We start from the raw sequence: 20,465 nt of genomic DNA, 5'->3' as shown, positions 1-20,465 counted from the left end.
CCAACCTCACTCTCTTGAACCAATTTGAAAACAATAGTTCGGCAACCCAGGCAAGCTTTGGCGTGTTGAAATCATCTTTCAATTCTAGAGAAGATGTTTCGTTTATTTTTTAGATTTTCTGTCTATTGTTGGTGTAAACAGATAAAAAGTGAAGGCATATCAGAATGTCGTAAAAATACTTGTTTTTAGCAATAGATTAGATTTGATTTAGCGTATGGATATACACATCCAAAAAACAAAACATATACAGATAGTCTAGCATCAAATGTCGATTAATCTTATTACTTCTTTCAGTGAAATTTCCCTGTTTTCGATAAGAAGTCGGTAAGGCATTTGTTATCTAATGATGGTAGATTTTTTATTTTCAATTAATTGCGACAAAAAAGACTGCTCACAATAGATCATCTTCATTCAAGCCCGTTTGAAACGTTAAGAACTGTTATCCACGTTAAAAATGATATCATTTGAACGAAAGATTTTGAACCGCCGCCTATTGTTCGTTCTCTTTTTTTACACAGGATTTTAAACTTAGTACTCAAATGGCAGCTCATTTTTGACATAAAAGTTTGTGTTAAATAAAACAACGAAACTAATCTGAGGTTAAACTTAAAAAGTAAAGGTGAGTGGAATGTTATGAGGAAAAAGATTAGAATCTAACATTTTAGTGTAAATGTATAAAAAACTCGAGATACTTCTTGCAAAGTTGGATGCTGCGGAGGTTGTTCATTACATGTAGGATCAATTTTGTGATACGAGCCGAACTCTCAAGTTTTGTTTTCTAGCAACAAGCTTTGGAAACTTTTATTTTGACAAGTGTAGAGTTTGCATATCCCACTATCCCAGCCGAAGCAAGGCTGTATACTTTGGGGAGGTCACGCAGATGCAGATACGCGGGTTACACACCACGTTTCATACAAAAAATTCACCACGCCATACAAATTCAATTTTGGTGAACTTGTTTGTATGGAAAAGGTGTGTTCCCGCGTATCTAATAAAATGGCGATATGCGTGACCTCCCCAAAGTATACAGCCTTGAGCCGAAGACGTGTAACAACAATATTCCGGGTGGATAGGCAATAAAATCCATTTGATTTCTCTAGTCCCCACTAAATGATCAATTCGACTGACTGGAAAAACGGTCATATATTGAAAAGAAGGGCGCTTTGAATTATTTAAGCATACTTCATCTGGCAATCATAAGGAAAGCTAATGACATAACCTTCAAGATAATGGCTTTTAATTTAATAAATAAAACAAAGTACTGTGAATAATGTAGAAGTTCTGTGCGGAACGAAAACTTTCCTAAGAATCTCACATTTCACACTTCATTAAGTGAGTCCATAAATTTCTTAAATGTTCATTGTTCGTCAGACCAGAGCGACCAGAGTCAGCCAGTAGAAATTTCATGTTGAGTCACACTTTCCATACATTTTCTCAGTACCGGACTGGCTCGAAAAAGCCCATCGGGGGCTCCATGCAACTCAATTTAAAAAGGCCCACAAATTAAAAATTCTCATACAAAAATCCAAAAGGCCCATCGGGAATTCCCCGAATTCACCATATGGCCAGTCCGGGCCTGCATTTTCTTTAAAGTTTTTTCAAAATACTACATTCGTACTTTGATGCCTTCCTGACTCACAGTTACAACTTTTCTTCAACGTTCTTCAACGAAATGATCTCCTCCTAATTCCCTATCGATAGCTCCATAAACGTCCAGAAACAAAATTTTGATCCAATATTGTAAGGTCTCGGCAGCCATGATAAGATCGTAGAAATCTATGAGAAACAAAATATCTCGTTCAATGCGCTGAAAATTGCAGTCACACCAATTTGATATTGCAGTGCATATTTCCAATCAGAGTCCGATTTTTCATTTCCACGAAAATGCCCATCTGGACCTCTGGCTTCTTCGGCCCCAGTAGACAACCTAGTGAGATGAACCAGTTGTGGGCAACCAGGCTTTGAATCCATAGCCTTTAGTGTAAATTACCTATCTATTGTGATTTATGTACCCCAACCAACAGCCTGAATGAACATTAGAATACGCACAGTCTTTTACTCATTTTCCGCACATATGTTTCAATTTGTTTTATGTTTTGTTTTGTTCCGGAGTGCAGATATTGAAGTGGATGACATGGATTTTGACTTACCTAAAATATCTCTGCTCAGACTCGACGATGTTGTTGTTTCAAAAATTATAAAGAACCAATCTGTGGACGGACGATATAACCGATAAAATTTGTCTGAAACATGCGTGAAGCTGGCCGATCTTTTCGGAAAATACTTTCAAAAACACAATAAATCGTTCTCGTTAACTTTCGTTCGCTCTCGTTAAAAAAGAATCGGGAACAGCCTAAACCTGGTCTGAAAGGGTATATAGCCATTTTGGTAAGCACGTTAAAGATGTCAAATTATTTATTTTATTGGGACAGTGAAGATCTTAGCGAGATATTAATTATGCTTATTTGATGAAAGTTTATTCGCGGAACTCTTCGCTAGGCTAAAACAATTTTAATTGATCCAGTGCTGTTTGAGGCTCAATCGTTGTCGAAATACAGTTGATGATAAATTCTTTCAATCGCTACCGTCAATGTTTCCTCAATTGTATCAATTTTTCTATGCTCACAATGAAAACAGGAACGAAAATATCCTTCATATACCATATATATTCGCTTAAGTATGTTCGGGGGCAGCTCGTTAAAACAGATACTTACTTCAAAATTGAGAAGATTATAAATAGCGAGTGGTACCGGCCAAGCCTAGAATTCATTCCTTCTAATTTCAGTACAAATTGAAGGATACTATGAGTACTCCAAAAAGTATTTTGCTCCGTGTTGATGTCTATCACCGTTTAGATGCTCTTGTAATAGTCTAATCTCCCATTATTCTACCTAATATTGTTGGTATACCATTTACACCATTTATTCTTATCGATTAGCTTGAAAATACCGTTTATATTTATTTCAAAGTTATCTCTTATTTCTAGCTAGTAAAATCCACGCCATTAGTCGTATAAATTTATACGTCAGAGAGAGAGAGCTTTTTTCTCCTTTGTTACGATCTGTCAGTTTTTCTATTTTGCGATTTAGTATGGAAATGAAAACTAAAATTGAGATATCTTTGCTGTTTTAAGTGGTTTTTCATATTTTTTCGCAATTCCGGTCCATAATCATCACCTTTCCATGCATCCATTTAATGTCGTTTTGAAGGTATTTATTTCACTGTATTTCTGGACACAGTGCGATATTAACTTTTTTTCGCACGCTAAAGAACCTATTACCTTCAACGAAGGCTAAATTTTTATAAATAAAAATCTTGCATTGACCAGAAATCGAACCCCCGACACCAAAAGGTTTTTGAACACAAAGCAGCGACTATAGCCATTCGGCTATAGAGTCACACAATTATACCGAACGCGTCTCTTTACATCACATTGCAATGTGTATTATAGTGCAGCCTTCTTGATCGTTCAAATGAATTTCTGTATACACAAGAATTTTGGAACAAAATGTAGGACATGTTTTGCATTGGAAAGGTGATTATGGCCCGAAATTGCGAAAAACGTTGTATCTACCACGGTAGGTATGCCGGTATTTTTTCGCACACGACGTCTTGTCGACCTCGGCTTCGCCTCGGGTCGACAATCGACATCTAGTGCGAAAAAATACCTTCATACCTACCTTGGTAGATAAATAACTATTTTGGACCAAAATGTTTTAAAGTGTGTTTGGAATCGATTGACATTAACAAAATAATAAAATAGAAAAAAATATTTTCACACAATCTGTTAATGTCAATCGATTCCAAACACACTTTAAAACATTTTGATCCAAAAAAATAAGAAAAACCACTTAAAACAGCAAAGATATCTCAATTTTAGTTTTCATTTCCATACTAAATCGCAAAATAGAAAAACTGACAGATCGCAACAAAGGAGAAAAAAGCTCTCTCTGACGTATAAATTTATACGACTAATGGCGTGGATTAAAATTCAATAAATAGAAAAACAAGAGTCGGAAGTAATTTAGTTGTAGCAAAGGTGTTTTATTCATACGAATTGTAATAATGACTATCACAGTTTAACTTACATTAACTATAGATAATTAATATTATGGCAGTTTACTGTTCGCATAAAGAGAGTTTTTGAAAAGTTGAAAATCCTAAAGAAAATATGTAAACCATATTATGCAGCTTTTCTCTCTTACTCTCTCCAGTCTCCTTCTTCAACTAACTCTTCAAATTTCGAGCGGTTTTCTTTTTTTCATCGTTGGTGTAGTCGTTTCGTCGGTCATATCTTCAGAACCAGCCGAATCGAATGCCTGACTTTTTTGGTACTCAAAATATCGTCGGTAATATCGCAGTCGAATGCACATAAATATCGAGCAGCCACTTAACGATAATATCAGTACAATAATAAAAACTAACAGTGCGATTGGCGTTGCAAAGACCATTTTGCAGGAAAAAGAGTCCTTTGGATAGTCACCGCAGGTTTCCTCCATTGTGTGAAGGAACGGTTCAGTCAAATTGTTTAGTTGATGGTAGTTATGGTCGTAGCAGTTGTCCAGCACCATACCTCCCAACCAATCGTTTATTAACCATGTACCACAGCAGATAAACAATGGATTTATGTCTGAAATGTGAATGTAGAGATCATTATTAAATTATATCTCAAAAAACTATTAGTAAGGTCTGTCAACATAATCCTGGTTCGGCGTGACAAAATGATTATTTTAATTTATTGAAATTATTAACGGGTTTTGACGGATAAAATGTTTATAAACAGATGACTGGTATAATGTCGTGAAGAAAAAAAACAACAAATTTTAGTTTGTAACGATAATGCAATTATACAAGTGTACTATTCTTTGTAAGAACCGGTTAATCAGCAACATCACGGACACATATCAAGTGACATAATACAAATGTTTAATACGAGGGGGAATTCACTCTGCGAATCTCTTTTCTTTGTACTAAGACGTGGCGAGTGTTTCGTCAGGGCACATCAATTGTGTTTTTGAGTATAAATTTCTGCCTAATTTTGAAAGAACTTATATTCCAAGGTGCATTCCCCCCATATTTTTTTGTCGTTTTCGATTGTTTCGTTTCTGACTTTTGTTATTGAAAAATAGTTGCTAAATCATCTCATTTACTTGTCAGAACCTGCTACCAACATCAAAAGACGTTGAATACCTTTTCAAATGACAATTATGTGTGAGGATAATATTACAATAGAAACCTTATTCAAATCTGTGTATAGACTTATTTGTCTTGACATTCAATATTGAATATTGAATAAAGAAAAAAAAAAAAAAATTATAAACAATGCATTTGCACCGTTGATATAATCGAATTAGAAAGAGTCTGACAATAAATATTAATGTTTCATAAATGAATATATACATAACTTGCTATAATTGCATCAGTGCAGTTGGTGCAGTTATGTCTACATTACGCTAAAATTCATACGAAATCGATGTTTATTAAATAAACAAACAAACTTTAATCTATATATAACGGACTGGCAAGACTCAGCAGAACACACTAATTAAAATCGACTGTTTTTTTTTTGTTATATAATTGTGTCCTCCAGCAGAAACTATTCGAATGAATCGTATTTACGATCAATAATGTGGTGTTCAGTGTTCATGTTCTTGTAACAAATTGATTCGGTTGAAATTCGAGTTTTAAAATTTTATTTTAAATTTTTTTATCAGGTTTTTTATCCACATTAAAGCGACACTTATCGAACAACGATTAGAAATATCAATGGAAATAATTTGATTTGAGTATAAGTTTTGCCTATATGGATAATGATGCATGGAAGGTCATAGGATGGAAGAGAATTCACCATTCAAAGTAAATTTTATTTAAGTAATCTTGCTGTGGATAATGATGCATAAAGTAAGTGGTATAGTAAGTTGCATCCATTACAAGATGGGAGTAAATTCTATGTTTCTTTCGATCCACTTCGGGCAAAGTAAGAAGAAATCGTGGAAAACTACTAAATAATAAAAGTTTCATTTTTTCGTCGTCAAAAAGGTAATTAAAATGGAACCGAATCGTGCGTTCTCATTCTTTAACAACTTTAGAATTGCAAGAGTTATTAGAGTAAGCCACTTAACTTTCCTATTTTCATATTAAAAAAAGAGTTTTAACTCAAGGTGTTAAAGATAAAGACATTTTGCTGTGGAGTCACGTAGTCAGAGAATTATTTTCTACGCGCGTGTACAATACACTTTCAGAATACTAAATTAGGTTTAATTGTAGTGAGTTGTAGTAACTTGTTACATGGTTGTATACTTAATCTTTACTAATAAACGAACTGATAACATTGAACTATACTGCAGAGTTCAGCAAAAAATTAAAGTTTAATTAAGAGTTGTGCAATAAAATAATATCGTAGCTGATGGGGCTTATGATGCAATAGTCATACTAGATACTATTTGATCAAATGTTGCGGAAGAAATGCACTTGAATAAACATAAATTTCAGAAATTCAGCTGTAAGTTTTATCTGAATTCAGGTTTCTATTCGAAATGTGTATTCCATTCCAGTAATTTAACGAAAAATTCGTTTCGTTGTTCGGCGCGGTAGGAGAAATACGACACTCCACAGACTACATTTATATACAAAACAACAACAACCAAATGAATGCTAAAGTTGGGTTTTTCATTATTTTGAAAATAATTGTGACGCATTTGTTTGTTATTATAACTGACCCGGTATCATAAGCTCGTCCAGAATGCTTGCCAAGCATTTTATTGTACTGTAGTACTCGTCCAGCTTTGTTGATAAATATCCATGTTTTACAGCAGCCGATGCACCAGACATGCACATACACAGCAACAAACCAGCAACCGTAAGGATTTTGCTAGTCTTGAGTTTCGTCACAGATTTCATTATTTCTTGTTTTATTTGTTAAAATATTAACGGTTTAAACACTTCCTTGTTTAACAATCTAGCACTGAATTTCGTCCAACGACGAAATATTAATAAATTGATTTAAAAAAAAAGTTCTATTCAAATTCAAAATTATTCACACAAAAGTCTTTATGAATGGCATGTTAACAAATTCCAAGTTTGCTGACTAGGTGATATGAAAACTGTTTTTTGTAAATAATTATTGTCGAACATTATTCTACAGTTCACTTAGTATAAATTCTGTTATCAATCGTTTTGACGATAGATAATTTGAACGGTCTTTTCACTAACATGCATAGCGCGAGACCGAAACAGTACAGAGCACTCACACAATCAGCAGCAAACAATCTGTGTTCGGATGTAAGAAAGAATTCAAAAAAAAAACTTAATACCAGTTCTGTTTAGGATTTGTGTGCTGTCGTTGCTCGACCAGTGCGTCGAATAATATTTTTGTATGTTCGAAACTTTTAAAAATTTATTGTTTTTTGGTTGCGAAAATGATTTTACTTGGAAATTATAGTTGAATCCTAAGGATCATATATCGCACACTTATGAGAAAATATTGGTTGACAATTGTTACAAACTGTTGGCTGGAACAGGGAATCTGTGTAGGAATCAAAAAGAAGGAACTTTGATCATTTTCAAGTCGGCGCACATTTCTAATTCCGTCTGTTTTCTTATTCCATTTCTTGCTTTTACCTGCTTTGTGTATATGGTGGTAAAAATGCAGCCGAGAGTAGAAGAAGAAAAATGTTGTAAACCAATAAACAGGAATGTCCTTTTTTAAAGACTTGAGATGAAAGATGAATCGTTTTTTTACCGAGACGGGGTAAATAACACTAAACTGAAGAGAAGGTATAATTCGTAGAAAAAAAAATCGTTTTATTTTAGGTCTAATGTTCAATGTAACTTCGCACCATCAAGACCATTTACTGATTTATTTTCTTCATCTCACTTATAATGCGTTGAACATTATTTTTTACAAGCACCCGCGACATTTCATTGAACAAATAATGAGTAATAATTTACGTATACGAAGCATTACTCATTGATTATACATTTGATTCGGATTTTGTTATATTGTCACTTGTTGCACATTACATCAACCGTTTCTTGACAAAGTCCTTGTCATTTAAAAGTTAATTATTTTTGCTAATAAAATCGCACAAATTTTATTGTCAAATCAAGTTTTCATCAATTCGATTTAACATCATTACCGGCACCATTACCATTACCAAACTTTTTATTCCGTTGATATACCTTCAGTGATTCGATGTTTTGTGCGCTCATTATCAAGTTTCGATTCATACTAAAAAAAACAAGTGTCTCTGTGAAGAAATGTACCCATATTACAGTACCCATATCAGTAAACAGTTTACTTAATAATCAAAACACCTGAATTCTAACACACAGTCTTTAAAAGGCGCATATTATACATATGTACGATCGTACATAATCTAAGATGTTTATCTTACGCTATCTCGAATATGAGCTTCGAGTCATTGAAACGAATTTTATATTGGATGAAATCATTTGTGATATTCGATAATTACTACTGACGATCAGTAAAGAAAAATTATTAGGTGAGTAATTTGAAAATCGTGCCGCTTGCACTCATTTGATGCAAATGTTTATGGAGCAAAATGTAAGACAGGTTTAAGATTTTCCTTTTCGGAAATTTTGATGTAAGGCTGCCATATTTGTAGTGAGTTTGTAGATTGTAAAAAGTTTACCATTTTACTTTATATAACTCTATAACTCTGTAACTCTATAACTCTATATAAGAATTTGTGGATTGTAGCAACAACATTCATGAGGTGTGGTGAAATGTAACAGCGACAGATAAAAATTTCATGCGCTACAATCAAACATGTAAATTCAATGTGCTTTTCCTCGGTTGAATTGTAACCATTTTCCTAACTCACTTCTTGAGAATATCGAAAAGATTTTGAGCCGACTCTGGAAATCGTATAAAAATCCGGGCCTATTTTAGTGAATTTTAAATTACAGATTTTGCTTTCGGTAGTTTTCGATTGATTTTTAGTCATTTTTGTTAAATTTTGGTAATTCCCTAAAGTATGCCCTGATAAAAGTCCTGACCCTTGATCTGCATTTTGTGCTGTCCAGCACCGGAAATTTTACACTGCTATTTGATCGTCAGCATTTACTTCGCAGGATTTATAGAGTTAGAAGAGAGTAGAAAGTTACAAGTCTCTCGACATACTCTATAATACTCTGTGACAGTTATTTGTCCGAGTAGTTTTCGATGCCACACGCATTATTTTTTTTATCTGCATTTTTTTAGTTCATACAAAATCATTCGCTCACTTACAATTTTTAAAAAGCAAATTGGGAATAGTTATTTACGTATCTGTTGTGGACGGTATATTTTAGGCAATTTCGCGAGTTGTAGCCCGAACGAAGTGAGGGCGACAAGCGAAAGTGCCTAAAATAAACCGTCCACAACAGATGCGTATACAACTTTTCATGCCGAGGGCCCAAATTACGAGAAATATTCCGTAATTTTTGCCCAAAGCATGAAAAATTATTTCAGAAATCAGGGGTAGGGTAATCTCGCACACCACACAAATTCATGGTGTGCGAGATTCACCTCTAAGTGGTGAATCTCGCACAGTCGTGACTTTTCGTTACATGTCGTAAAAGGACGCATACTATGATCGCGTGTGGGAGATTCCCCGACACCAATTTTAGTACTACAGCGTTTTTTTTAAAAAAAATTCTACCAACTCGAATTAAGTTAAAGTCCTCCCATCTCGGCTATGTGATACATTCGCATACGCTGGGCATATTATCAGCTGACTTAATCTTAATCTTATCCACTGTTTCATTTGACCCAAGTATTTTCAAGAGATTGATTTCAAATCTTTTACTTCTTTGGGCACATTTACGCTAACCTTTATGAAACTGCCATCCACCTATCATCGATACCAATGTCAATAAAAGCCATATCTGTCTCACGTCCTCTTATATACCGATTTCATGATTATCCTGTCACATATCCTGTCCTATTCATCTGTTATCGATAATGACGACAGAAATAATGATAAGCTCTGGTTAATATGGTAAATATAGTAAAATACATCTTTAAACAAAATTTAAGTGCAAATTTGAAATCAACCGATTAAAATATACTTCGATAGATGGAAGTAATAGACCCGATGATAATACTGGTCATATTCTTGCCGTCTGTAACAGGTTATTTCGCGATACGTCTACACGCGTCTGCCGGTTCTAAAAGGTTAATACCGAAAGTGTGTTACCTCTTCATGATGTGTAGAAACACTTACCAGTTTTTTTTAATGAAAATATACTAAAATTCCTGCTGTGGATGGTGATGGTGTTACCTTCCTGTGTATGTGCAGTTATTATATCATTGAACATGGAATGATATAATAATGTTAAACGAGTACGGTGTAAAGACGCCGAGTAGGTATGTTTATCAATGCATCATACTACGCAACGAGGAAAAAATTACGTTGGCTGTTTGAACAAGGCCACGAAAATAAAGTGACTGTCGACTTCATTTGTTTATGGCTACAATAAATTATTGCAAAGTAATTTTTTCTTTCGGATTTTTTTTTGTTCATGTAAATCTAAAATTGCAATTAATGTATTGGGATCATGGTTGTTTCAGGTGAAAAATGATATGTGGTCAAATCTGTCCTTAGGTCTAATGGGAATTAGTTAACCTTTTGCAGACTGCTGTGTCATCTATGAGTCTTCAACGATGACAAAATACATATGATATAACCATTGCAGTACTAACGAAGGGGTAAAATGGTCGAATTTCATTATCATCTCCAATACGAAACGTAAAAAGTTAACATTTCATGGGAGTTATACAAGTGGTTTGTGTTGAGTCTATCTCAAATTCGGTCCAGTTCCTCTCAAGCTCAAAGTTTTCCATCGATAACGTCAGAATACTTATCATTGCTATTTTCGAATTTTCTTTGCTACTATGCTGCTAACAAAAACGAAAGCAACTCAGATCAATTAAAAGTTCTTCACTGTAAATTCAAAAATGTAACATGATGAGCTCAGAGTTTTGGTATCAAGAATTATTGCTCTATAAACTTTCGCTTCGGCACAACGTCGATCTTTCGCTTATGAAAAAAATCTCGAACACAAACGTCAGGTGGCCAAGAATTCGGACACATTATTACGCTATATTTGTCTTCGGGAACAGTTATTTTGTATTGGAAAAAGTTCAAGCCGTCTATACTTTTACCAGCGGGTAACAGAAGCGACACACGAGTTTTCCCTGTGACGAAGTTCAGCTTATCAACTATATATTCGGGCAAGTAATCGGCAGAGACATTCTTTCCAATATTCGAAACAACAACGCTCTTATATGATTCACGATCACAATGGGCAATAGGGCATTTGGTGTCCGGACATGTAATTCTATGCGCACCATATTCAACAATTTCCGTGTCCAACTGATTCCATCAATTTCGACAAAACTTGTGACCGCATTGCAAACTAGTCGTTTGCTGTGGTAAAAATATGGAAAATAATTCGTAATGGAGTGTAATCCTAAACTATAGTCGAGGAATCGAACTTTACGATGTGGTTTCGTTCGCTTTTCATAATGGATCCATAGTTTAGCTGAACAAATGCAATGTTGATTGAATCTAGTATTTTATTAAACTCAAAACTGCGATTCAATGATTCAAAGAAAATGATGTTAAACAAAAGGAGATCTGATTCTGTTATTCACGATACAAATAAGTGTTACTGGCTTTACCATCTTCAATGTTTTTCAGCCATTTCTGCCTTAACGCATCACAATGTCTGTAAAATGGATGGAAATGATCGTTTGATAAATCGTTGAATTGAAAGTCAATTGCAATCACTTACGTAGTTTTATTTATAATTTCGGTTCGAAACGGTGCTTCCTTACTCAAGAAATTTACGTCATTCTCTTTGAGTCGAATGTAATTTTCTAACAACACGGACACTGCGTCCACTGCACCTTCGATGAAGTCCAAATTTGTTTCCAAAATGTAGACTTCGTTACTCTCCTTCAAATAATAGACATATGCGTACGAATACATAAGAAAACGTCGGCACTCGAAAATGTGGTTCAGTGCAGCTTTCAGCGATAATCTGTGCTCAAACTGAAACAAAGAAAATTTAGATGGAAAATGTTCCAAGTTGAGCATGGATGTTTTGACAAATGGTCACAGATGTAGATATGTGCGCCAGATGGCGCCGATAAATATTTTTGTTAAAAAAGACGTCCTTTTACAAATCACTAAGATTGACGGAATTTCTATGGAAATGTAGTCATCGATACTATATTTCACCGGCACACATATCTAGCACAAGTTGTGTATGTACCTGTTCCCAAGCAAAGTCGAAACGATCAATTTCGTCTTTCCACGTCTGACGATTGTAAGCATATCGATCCCAACAATAATTCAGCCTACGACGATATTCAATTTTGAGTGAATAAATGAAGCAAATTCACTGCTTCAGCTGTGAAACAAACCTCTGTAATCGAGTGCGAGTTTTGCGCAATCTTATGTCATCATCCGGAGTGTTACATTGATATGTTGCCGCATGTCTGTGCCATGAAACCATGCATTTCCAGCAAAACTCATGCTTACAACTGAAACATATCTTCGAAACGAAAAGAAAATCAAACGATAAATGGAATGAAATTATAATAATACGATTGTCGGTGGTAGCTTCCACCTAACACTTTAAATATGTTTCTTATTAGAGCTGGAATTGACTCTGCTGCTAGCGGTATAACATTAATAAAACGACATCTGAATTGGATTTATAGCATAGATTATACAGTGGACGTCAATGAAATTTATATAATAATTTGCTTCAGCTCAGTGCCGGACTGGCTCAAAAAAGCCCTTCGGGCGTTGTATGAAGAAATTTTTCAAAAGACCATTCGTTGCCATTTCTTCATACAAAAATCAAAAGGCCCTTCGGGAATCGCCCGAATGCCCATAGGGCCAGTCCGGCACTGCTTCAGCTGCTTTTCAGCTGGTCTACTCATATAAACAGAACTGCCTATGCTTGTGTATACGTATACTGGAGGAATAGTTAAAACCATGTGTGTGGTAAGGCCGTATAAAGACTATATGCAGTCTTGTTTGCGTAAGTGGACCAACCGACAAACAACTGAACCAAATCCTTATATAAATGTCATTGACGCTCACCATAGCAGACTTCCAAAACCGGGTCGATTCGAATTAACAAGGCTTTGCAATCCGTCTAAATGAGTACTTTTCATATAAGAAGACTCCACGACTTTTGCGACTCATTAAGAGATTAAAGAAGTGTCGCACCGAAATTTTTCTCTTTTTGACGTTTCAATTGTCTCAAATTTGTTTAACAAACGAAAAAAAAATCGTTGGGTCGCTACTAGGTCCAACGTTTGAATTATGTTAACCTTCGGTACGACAAAATTCGATTTTTTTTAGACTAAAACGTCCGACAGGTGACAGATCGCTGTATTTTATGCCATGCCATAAACAAATCACGATTAAAATGTAGTTACCATGTGGGGACATCCTCCATTTTTTTCAATGCTACTCTTACAGCTTGGACAAGGCTTAGTGTTAACGGATAAATACGATTGAGTAATAGAGTCATCATCCTTCCATTTTAACAGGTATTGACAAGATATTGGAGAATGGCTCTGTTCGTGACATTCAAAACAAAATTGATTTCCACATTTGCAAGTCACAAATATCGTCAAACAGTCGATCGAATCGATCACATAATTGCATCCCGGCGAAGTGCACCAACTCAAATTCGCCTTGAACTGAAAGGAAACAAAAAAAAGTTGAGGTTGAGGCTAAGGTTGAATGGTTTTGGTTTGGTTACAAGGTTTATCTCTCTAGCGACCGCCCTCCTATGCTGTTGCTAGAGAGCTGTCTTGCCGGTTACCTTAACGTAATTGTTGCAAATGGATCGATTATATTTTTGAATGACATTCGGATCCGATATAAGGCCTTTCACAATCCCATCTTCTACGATAATGGTGCACTTGGAGTCTGGACATGCAATTCTTTGCGCTCCGTATTCAACAATTTTCATTGTTAAATACTGATTCCAACAATTTCGACAAAACTTGTGACCGCATAGTAAACCAGTTGTTCTCTGCGGTGAAAATATAGAAAGTAGGTTTTAACGTTACATAATGGAGTGTAATTCCTAGCATCTTCGAGTAATCTAACGTTACGAAGTTGTTTCGCTTCACTTTTCATAATGGTCCATACTTACTCCCTTATCGAAGCAAATTAAGCAGTCACCGACGATATTATCATGTCTTCTGCGATCGTTGAACCTCGGATTTAATATTTTCGCATCGCGAAAAAATGCATCACGTTCCTGTTCAGAGACGGCAGCAACAAATTTCTCTGTGAGTCTGTCAGACTGCCAATTGAAATGATCTAAAACGATTCTTGCGGATGTTGCCGGAATCTGTGACGGCACATTTCAGTTTAGATTTAGATTTTCGTTCTTTTTTCGCTCTTAAAACTTACGTTCATCACATCGCTAATGTTTTTGATTTGATCGTTCATTTGACAAAACACATCGTCAATTGTTATTACTTTGTAGGCCTCGGTACGATGATTCGATAGGCTGATGATGCTAGAGTTTGAATAAACTGAAATGTTATCATCCGACAAAGCATCATCACCTTCGCTGTCATCAAAAGAAGACTGAGTGAACATAGCGGGTTTATATTATTAACGAAATAGGTCACTACACTTGAACTTCAGTAACGAGAATATTCGATTTAGGTTTCAGTTAAATGAATAAAACTTGACATTAAGAACGCGTGACAAACCTATTCGTCCGTCGTTGTTTCCGTTTTCATCCCTGCCTTTTTTTAGAAAATAAATAACGGAACGTTTGAAACGGAACAAAGCAGTGAACTGCGTGAAATGACTGAAGGTGTTACTGAAAATAAGAATTTAGTGTTGAGAAGTCAATTTAATTGAAGGAAAGCTCTGGAAGAACACATCTGAATTTACACCTCATGGAGGCTAGGTTTTGAATATAGGTAAATGATGTTTGGAAACTAAACCTCAAACGTAATAGATTTTCGAAAATTCTATTACATTTCTACTGCACTTCGTCATAAAATTACTAATGCTCAAAACACACAAGGCATCAAAAACGTGTTTCGATCAAAATTCTCTTTGTTATAGTTTCGTTTAGCTTCAAAGTACAATGAAAATTTTGGTCGAAACACGTTTTTGATACCTCGTGTGTTTTGAGCCTAATGTCAGATATCTATTTTTTGTAATGTAACTGATCTAACTTCACTTCATTTTTCATGGAAATTTGCCGGAGTGAAGTTATTTGCAAGGTTCAGAAACAAATTTTGAAAATTGAGACACAATTTGTTAAACACATTCATTACAAACTGTGTGATATGTCAACTTTATAAAAAAAATATTTTTTTCCTCAAGTTTTGTTTTCATACAATCTATAATGACTTAATGAGTGTGTTTAACAAAACATGTCTAAATTGTAAAATTTTTGTTTCACCAACCTTCGTAAGTGTCTTAACCTGTTCTTTCAGAACCTTTGTTATTTCATCTGCATAAAACGTAAAGAATAAAATACTGGAAAAAATTATGGCGTTTCCTATTTATGTGACAATAAGTTTCAGTTAAAAAAAATTATGGTCAAGTTGACTTTCCACAAAGTGTGATGCAATGTGATGTAAAGAGATATCCGCTATAGCGACAGTGCTTATTTTTGATAATTTATTGATTTATGGCCCGTGGCTCAATCAGTCTTGGCATAGACTTAAGTATAAATTTTAGTTAAACCGAATAGATTGAATTCTCAAAATATACCATTCACACCGCAAATTCTGCTGCAAATTCAAAATGAAATGCACAACAACCAAATCAAAGACGGCGTTGTATTCACGCCGTAAGTGTGCCTAAAATTTGAATTTTAAGTGAACGATTCGATGAAAAAGTGAAGCGAAAAGTAAATTTCAACGCTTCTTGTATGAAAATGACGCTACGTTAGAAAGACCTCCGAACTTTCCACTTTGAATTTCGACCGCACTTACGGCGTGGTCAACTTGCTGAGTTAGAGAGTAACGTAAAATGTGACAGATAATTATAACTCCGAATTTCATTCACAAATTGTAAATAATGAATGAAAATTTGAGTTGTAATTACGCATCTGTCACATTTCAGAGAAATGATAAGTTGATAAGAAAGTTACACCACTCAAAATACTTGGACAAGTAGAAACTTTTGTAAGAAAATGTTAGTCGACTTTTATGTGCACTAGAACCATAAATAATCATGAACATCGACTAATATTTTCTTACAAAATTTTCTCCTTGTGCATGTAACTGTGCTGATTTCTTATTTCAGGGGGGTCGGAAAAATCTGTGTTCACTCAATTTGAAAGTTGATTTGCTAAATCTGCACTAGAACCATAAATACATGTCTAAATTGTCAAGATTTGTGTTTCACCGGTATAGAGTGTTATGATGAAAGAGAAGAAGATATTTTGACAAGTACCCCAAGGCAAGTTAAAATAAACTGGTCTTCTGTCCTCTCGCTTTCAACGTATCACGTTGAAAGAGAAGCAAATAATTTGACAAGGACCCCAAGGCAAGTTATAATAACTAGTCTTCGGTTTTCTCGCTCTGATCATAACAGTCTATAGGTTTGTTCCAAGTAACTGTAAACACGAACTTTGACAACCCGAACAACGACAATTTCATCCATAGCAACGTCGCTTACGTGATATTTCATACAAATCGAGCAACGTCGCCTACACGATTCGCACTGAGATATTATTGAGGTTATGGTTATATGGATGAAATTTGACAATTCATATGGCCTTGGAACAAACCTATTTACCACACACACACATCACCAAATAGTAAAAAAAAATGAAAAAAACCTAAAAAGAAAAAGTGAACTAGAAAATGTTTAATAAATGAACGTACTCTGATTGGTGCATGACATTTTAGTTTAGTGTTTGTTTTGGCTTTTGCTGGGTGTATCCAATTAACACGTACGAATTGCATCGTTTTGCCAATAAATGTAATTAATCACTTTAATTAACAATATTCGGGTCTATTCTAAGACCTTTGTGGAAGATCTTCTTAGTTTTAAAAACGTACATACAAAGCACCGATAGTCGACATGGCTCAATCGAAACCAATAAATAAAGTGTTCAGTTACGAGGCATGGGTTCACGCAGTGGCTGGAGCTACGGTAATATTAATTTACGAACTGCTGAAATGACGATTGACCATTTTGTATATTTCTATGGTGTGCAGGGCAGTGTGTTCGCGATGTCAGTCTTCTATCCTTTAGATACGGCTCGATACCGGCTACAAAGTATAACGCTGAAATTTGTGGTTGATATAAGTATGAGCGAAAGAATTTAATTTCAATCCATTTTTAGTTGAAGATCCGAAAAAACGGAAGGCATTGAGCACGTTCCAACTAATTAAGCAGTTGATTCGAGAAGAAGGTGTGTCGACGCTATATCGTGGCATGATCCCAGTGCTACAAAGTTTGTGCATATCGAATTTTGTGTATTTCTATACGTTCCACAGTTTAAAAGCGCTGAGTTCATCGTCGAATCAAAGTGCTGTTCGAGATCTCCTATTGGGTACGGCTTTGAAAATTGCCACAAAAATGAATTTCGTATTTGATCAAAAACAATTTTCCTTTAATTAGGTTCCATTTCCGGTGTGGTCAATGTAAGGAAAATAAAGTTCATTTGCCTGTTCAGTCCAACAGTATTTTCTTCCGATAGGTTCTAACGACAACGCCGTTCTGGGTGGTCAATAGTCGGTTAAAAATGAAAGGATTGAATGGAAATCGGGACGATGAAACCAACAAGTATTCGAACTTGGTCGAAGGTCTTCTGTACATTGCTCAAGTTGAAGGCTGGCAGGGTCTCTGGGCCGGAGCAATTCCATCGTTGATGCTGGTTTGTAATCCTGCTCTGCAATTTATGATGTACGAATCGCTGAAGCGTCGAATCGCCAAAGTTGACGGTCAACCATCCGCAATGATGTTTTTCCTGATCGGCGCTATATCCAAAACTTTTTCGAGCGTAATCACCTATCCACTGCAACTGATTCAAACGAAACTGAGGCATGGAAAATCGACCGAATCAATGAAACTACCATCCAATGCTGGTGTCATTCAAATGCTGCTGCATATTGTAAAAACCAGCGGAGTCGAGGGTTTGTTTCGCGGATTGGAAGCGAAAATTTGGCAGACCGTGCTGACGGCAGCTTTAATGTTTGCAACCTACGAAAAGATCGCAAAGTTTGTGATGTCACTGTTGATTCGGAAGAAAGTAACGAAACAGTAGCGATGGGTTGGGTGAACCATGTTAAGCGGTACGAAAGCAAGATTATGAAGATTCGATGTAAAAAGTCGGTAAGATTTGAGTTGAAATGTGACTTGATTTCCGTAAAATCATTTTTTTTTCGTCACAGTTGCGTTTATATTGAACCTTGTGCCTACAAGATGGAGCTTAATCGAAAAAGATCACACAACGCTAACGAGACTTTTTTGTGACTTTTAGCACATTGATGACACGTATCATTCCCCATAAATTTGAAGAACATTCCAATATCCATTTTCGTTTACAAAATTTTGATCTATGAGACAGAATATGACGCAGAATTTAGCTGTTTGTTCTTTGTTCTTGATGAATGTCTCAACTTTGTGTTTTACGTGAATGTAAAACATTTTGCAATTTGTTAAGCATCACACGGTTTCACGTTATCATCATTCACATCTTATCTGTGCGATAAAGACTTTCGATTCTACATCGAATCATCGAATCTGCTTGTGTGCCGATACATATTATAGTCGGTGAAATATGGTTGAATGTGAATAAAGGTGAATGGGAGTAAAGGTCGATTGTGCATCTATTTAACTAACCATGACGAATTTTAGTGTTCTCTTAGATTTTCTTAGTCATGACATTAGACGGGTCTAGTCAAAGATATTTCAATTTTTTTTTTTTTGTCGGCGTATTTATAATACCACTGTAAGGCAAAAGGTGTTTGTTTGTTTATACTATTTATTTATCGAATAAATTATTGGTTTGGCAAAATTTGCGTCTACTTTGAAGAAAATTAAGACTTTTCCATGGAATTCAATTCATCCAAAATAGATTGAGGCATTTTATAGTGCCCCGTATCACAATAGAAATGACTCGGCGGTGGTATTTGCTCCAATCCCAAATGTTGAAATTGTTCATCGTCGAACAGCACGACCTGTCTATAGTACGAACAATTTCGTGGACCATACACGGGTATGTCAGCCTCATACGGTGGCGTTAAAATGTCGAACAATACGGCCGGTCCTTCGAGTGATGTAATTCGATGGAATTGGGAATGATTCGGTGATAGTGTAGCGCAGTCCGTGTATTCGGACAGTTCCATTGGCGTTTCCTTTGTAGCCATAATTATTGTGCCATACTCATCGGAACCGGACAATGTCGCCTCGTCGTTGTTGCTTGCCGTATAACTTTCCACCAGCAATTTTCCGGCCATTCCTTTCAAAATTCCATGAATCATTGGATGGTCATGGATTGGCATTGTGTATCGTTCCTTCAAGATGAAAATGTTGACCACCTGAAAGTGTTTTTTAGTGTGTTAGAACACGCACAATAAACAAAGCGGAAGACGGGCCGAATTACCAGATTTTCATTTTCGAAAATATTCACGAAAGTGCACGGCGCCTTGTTTGTTTCAACGAAAGAATTCTTTGAATACAGATGTGACGACAAATTTGGTCCCAAATCGGATATTGTCAGCGAGTCCAATAGTATTTTGAGATCGTTGAAATTCGTTTTGAATGAATGGGCATTATTTGGGTGGCAAGTAATAATTGCATGTTTAAGTATTTGTGCAAAACGGCTAGACATTTTCCACGACAATTGCTTCGACTTTTAAGTCAACTTTTGAAAAATTGAATTTTGATGGTGGTTTGTTTACGTCGTTTTTTTAATATTATCACCTTTTGACAGTAATTGTCATCATATTTCTATCTCGCTACACTCGGGAATGTCAAAATTTTTGTCGGAGATAGTTCGGTCTGTACCCGCGCAAATGACGGTAGCTTTTATTTGCAAGATTGATTTTTCTGCTGGGTCTTAGTGCTCATTCTCATTATGTGTTTTATTCGCATGGGTGTTTCTATATGACTTCGAGGAGTTCAAATGAACCTATTTATTCCCAACTATTCAAAAAATCCTTTCCTTCGTCTGGCATTTGAACTTCCATTTGAATTCATTTTAATTGGAGCTACACTCGCGGAATTTTGAAAACCGACGCATTTTCTGTTTCGTGGTTTACTGGTTTTTTGTGCGTTTTCCATATATGGAGAAATCAGAAACTCAAGTAAAACTCAGAAACAGAAAATGTGTCAGTCTTCAAATTCCGTCTGTAAAGGCGGCATTTCCTTAAGTTCATAAAAAAGGATTCGCTGGTTCGTTTACGGTATGCATAATGACTCGGACTCAGCTGG

At 35.6% G+C, this 20,465-nt stretch overlaps 3 protein-coding genes and 1 long non-coding RNA gene across 6 annotated transcripts; 1 reads left to right on the top strand and 3 right to left on the bottom strand.

The window, feature by feature from the left end:
• Positions 1-4,023: 4,023 nt before the first annotated feature.
• On the bottom strand, positions 4,024-8,247 carry LOC119081222. Of its 2 annotated transcripts, none has more exons than XR_005088461.1 (3): positions 7,621-8,247; positions 6,720-7,550; positions 4,024-4,630 (listed from the first exon to the last, which is right to left on the bottom strand). It is a non-coding gene; the product is annotated as an uncharacterized LOC119081222 (long non-coding RNA). The 2 variants fall into 2 exon arrangements; XR_005088460.1 differs by having other exon boundaries at positions 6,720-7,525; positions 7,621-8,246.
• A 3,317-nt stretch (positions 8,248-11,564) lies between these two features.
• LOC119081221 (E3 ubiquitin-protein ligase arih1-like) lies at positions 11,565-14,933 on the bottom strand. 2 transcript variants are annotated; one of them, XM_037189945.1, is made up of 8 exons: positions 14,457-14,933; positions 14,194-14,394; positions 13,858-14,073; positions 13,466-13,732; positions 12,437-12,567; positions 12,286-12,370; positions 11,803-12,062; positions 11,565-11,736 (listed from the first exon to the last, which is right to left on the bottom strand). In XM_037189945.1, exons 1-8 carry the CDS (start codon positions 14,646-14,648, stop codon positions 11,655-11,657), a joined length of 1,434 nt encoding a protein of 477 aa, XP_037045840.1. In that variant the 5' UTR covers positions 14,649-14,933; the 3' UTR covers positions 11,565-11,654. The 2 variants fall into 2 exon arrangements, with proteins under 2 accessions (XP_037045840.1, XP_037045841.1); XM_037189946.1 differs by having other exon boundaries at positions 11,629-11,736; positions 13,858-14,070.
• Positions 14,934-16,841: 1,908 nt separating this feature from the next.
• LOC119081219 (peroxisomal membrane protein PMP34) lies at positions 16,842-19,047 on the top strand. Its single transcript, XM_037189943.1, has 5 exons — positions 16,842-17,177; positions 17,243-17,303; positions 17,371-17,580; positions 17,649-17,671; positions 17,728-19,047. Exons 1-5 carry the CDS (start codon positions 17,106-17,108, stop codon positions 18,292-18,294), a joined length of 933 nt encoding a protein of 310 aa, XP_037045838.1. The 5' UTR covers positions 16,842-17,105; the 3' UTR covers positions 18,295-19,047.
• On the bottom strand, positions 18,995-20,043 carry LOC119081220 (2-aminoethanethiol dioxygenase). Its single transcript, XM_037189944.1, has 2 exons — positions 19,636-20,043; positions 18,995-19,570 (listed from the first exon to the last, which is right to left on the bottom strand). Exons 1-2 carry the CDS (start codon positions 19,861-19,863, stop codon positions 19,070-19,072), a joined length of 729 nt encoding a protein of 242 aa, XP_037045839.1. The 5' UTR covers positions 19,864-20,043; the 3' UTR covers positions 18,995-19,069.
• Between the last annotated feature and the right edge of the window lie 422 nt (positions 20,044-20,465).

The sequence above is a fragment of the Bradysia coprophila genome, unplaced genomic scaffold, assembly GCF_014529535.1.
Source record: "Bradysia coprophila strain Holo2 unplaced genomic scaffold, BU_Bcop_v1 contig_358, whole genome shotgun sequence".
Classification (NCBI taxonomy): domain Eukaryota; kingdom Metazoa; phylum Arthropoda; class Insecta; order Diptera; family Sciaridae; genus Bradysia; species Bradysia coprophila.
This window is presented reverse-complemented; position numbering and strand designations above follow the sequence as displayed.

Bases quoted from the DNA above. Each gene is read 5' to 3' on its own strand.
- LOC119081221 (XM_037189945.1), bottom strand. From the start codon at position 14,648: ATGTTCACTCAGTCTTCTTTTGATGACAGCGAAGGTGATGATGCTTTG. The intron at 13,733-13,857 runs GTAACCGGCAAG...GTTTCCTTTCAG, and splicing joins TTTGCAACAATTACGTTAAG to TTCAAGGCGAATTTGAGTTG. The intron at 12,063-12,285 runs GTACATACACAA...TCTTTGTTTCAG, and splicing joins TCGACTTTGCTTGGGAACAG to TTTGAGCACAGATTATCGCT.
- LOC119081219 (XM_037189943.1), top strand. From the start codon at position 17,106: ATGGCTCAATCGAAACCAATAAATAAAGTGTTCAGTTACGAGGCATGG. The intron at 17,304-17,370 runs GTATAACGCTGA...ATCCATTTTTAG, and splicing joins GGCTCGATACCGGCTACAAA to TTGAAGATCCGAAAAAACGG. The intron at 17,672-17,727 runs GTAAGGAAAATA...TTCTTCCGATAG, and splicing joins CCATTTCCGGTGTGGTCAAT to GTTCTAACGACAACGCCGTT.
- LOC119081220 (XM_037189944.1), bottom strand. From the start codon at position 19,863: ATGTCTAGCCGTTTTGCACAAATACTTAAACATGCAATTATTACTTGC. The intron at 19,571-19,635 runs GTAATTCGGCCC...AAACACTTTCAG, and splicing joins TTTTCGAAAATGAAAATCTG to GTGGTCAACATTTTCATCTT.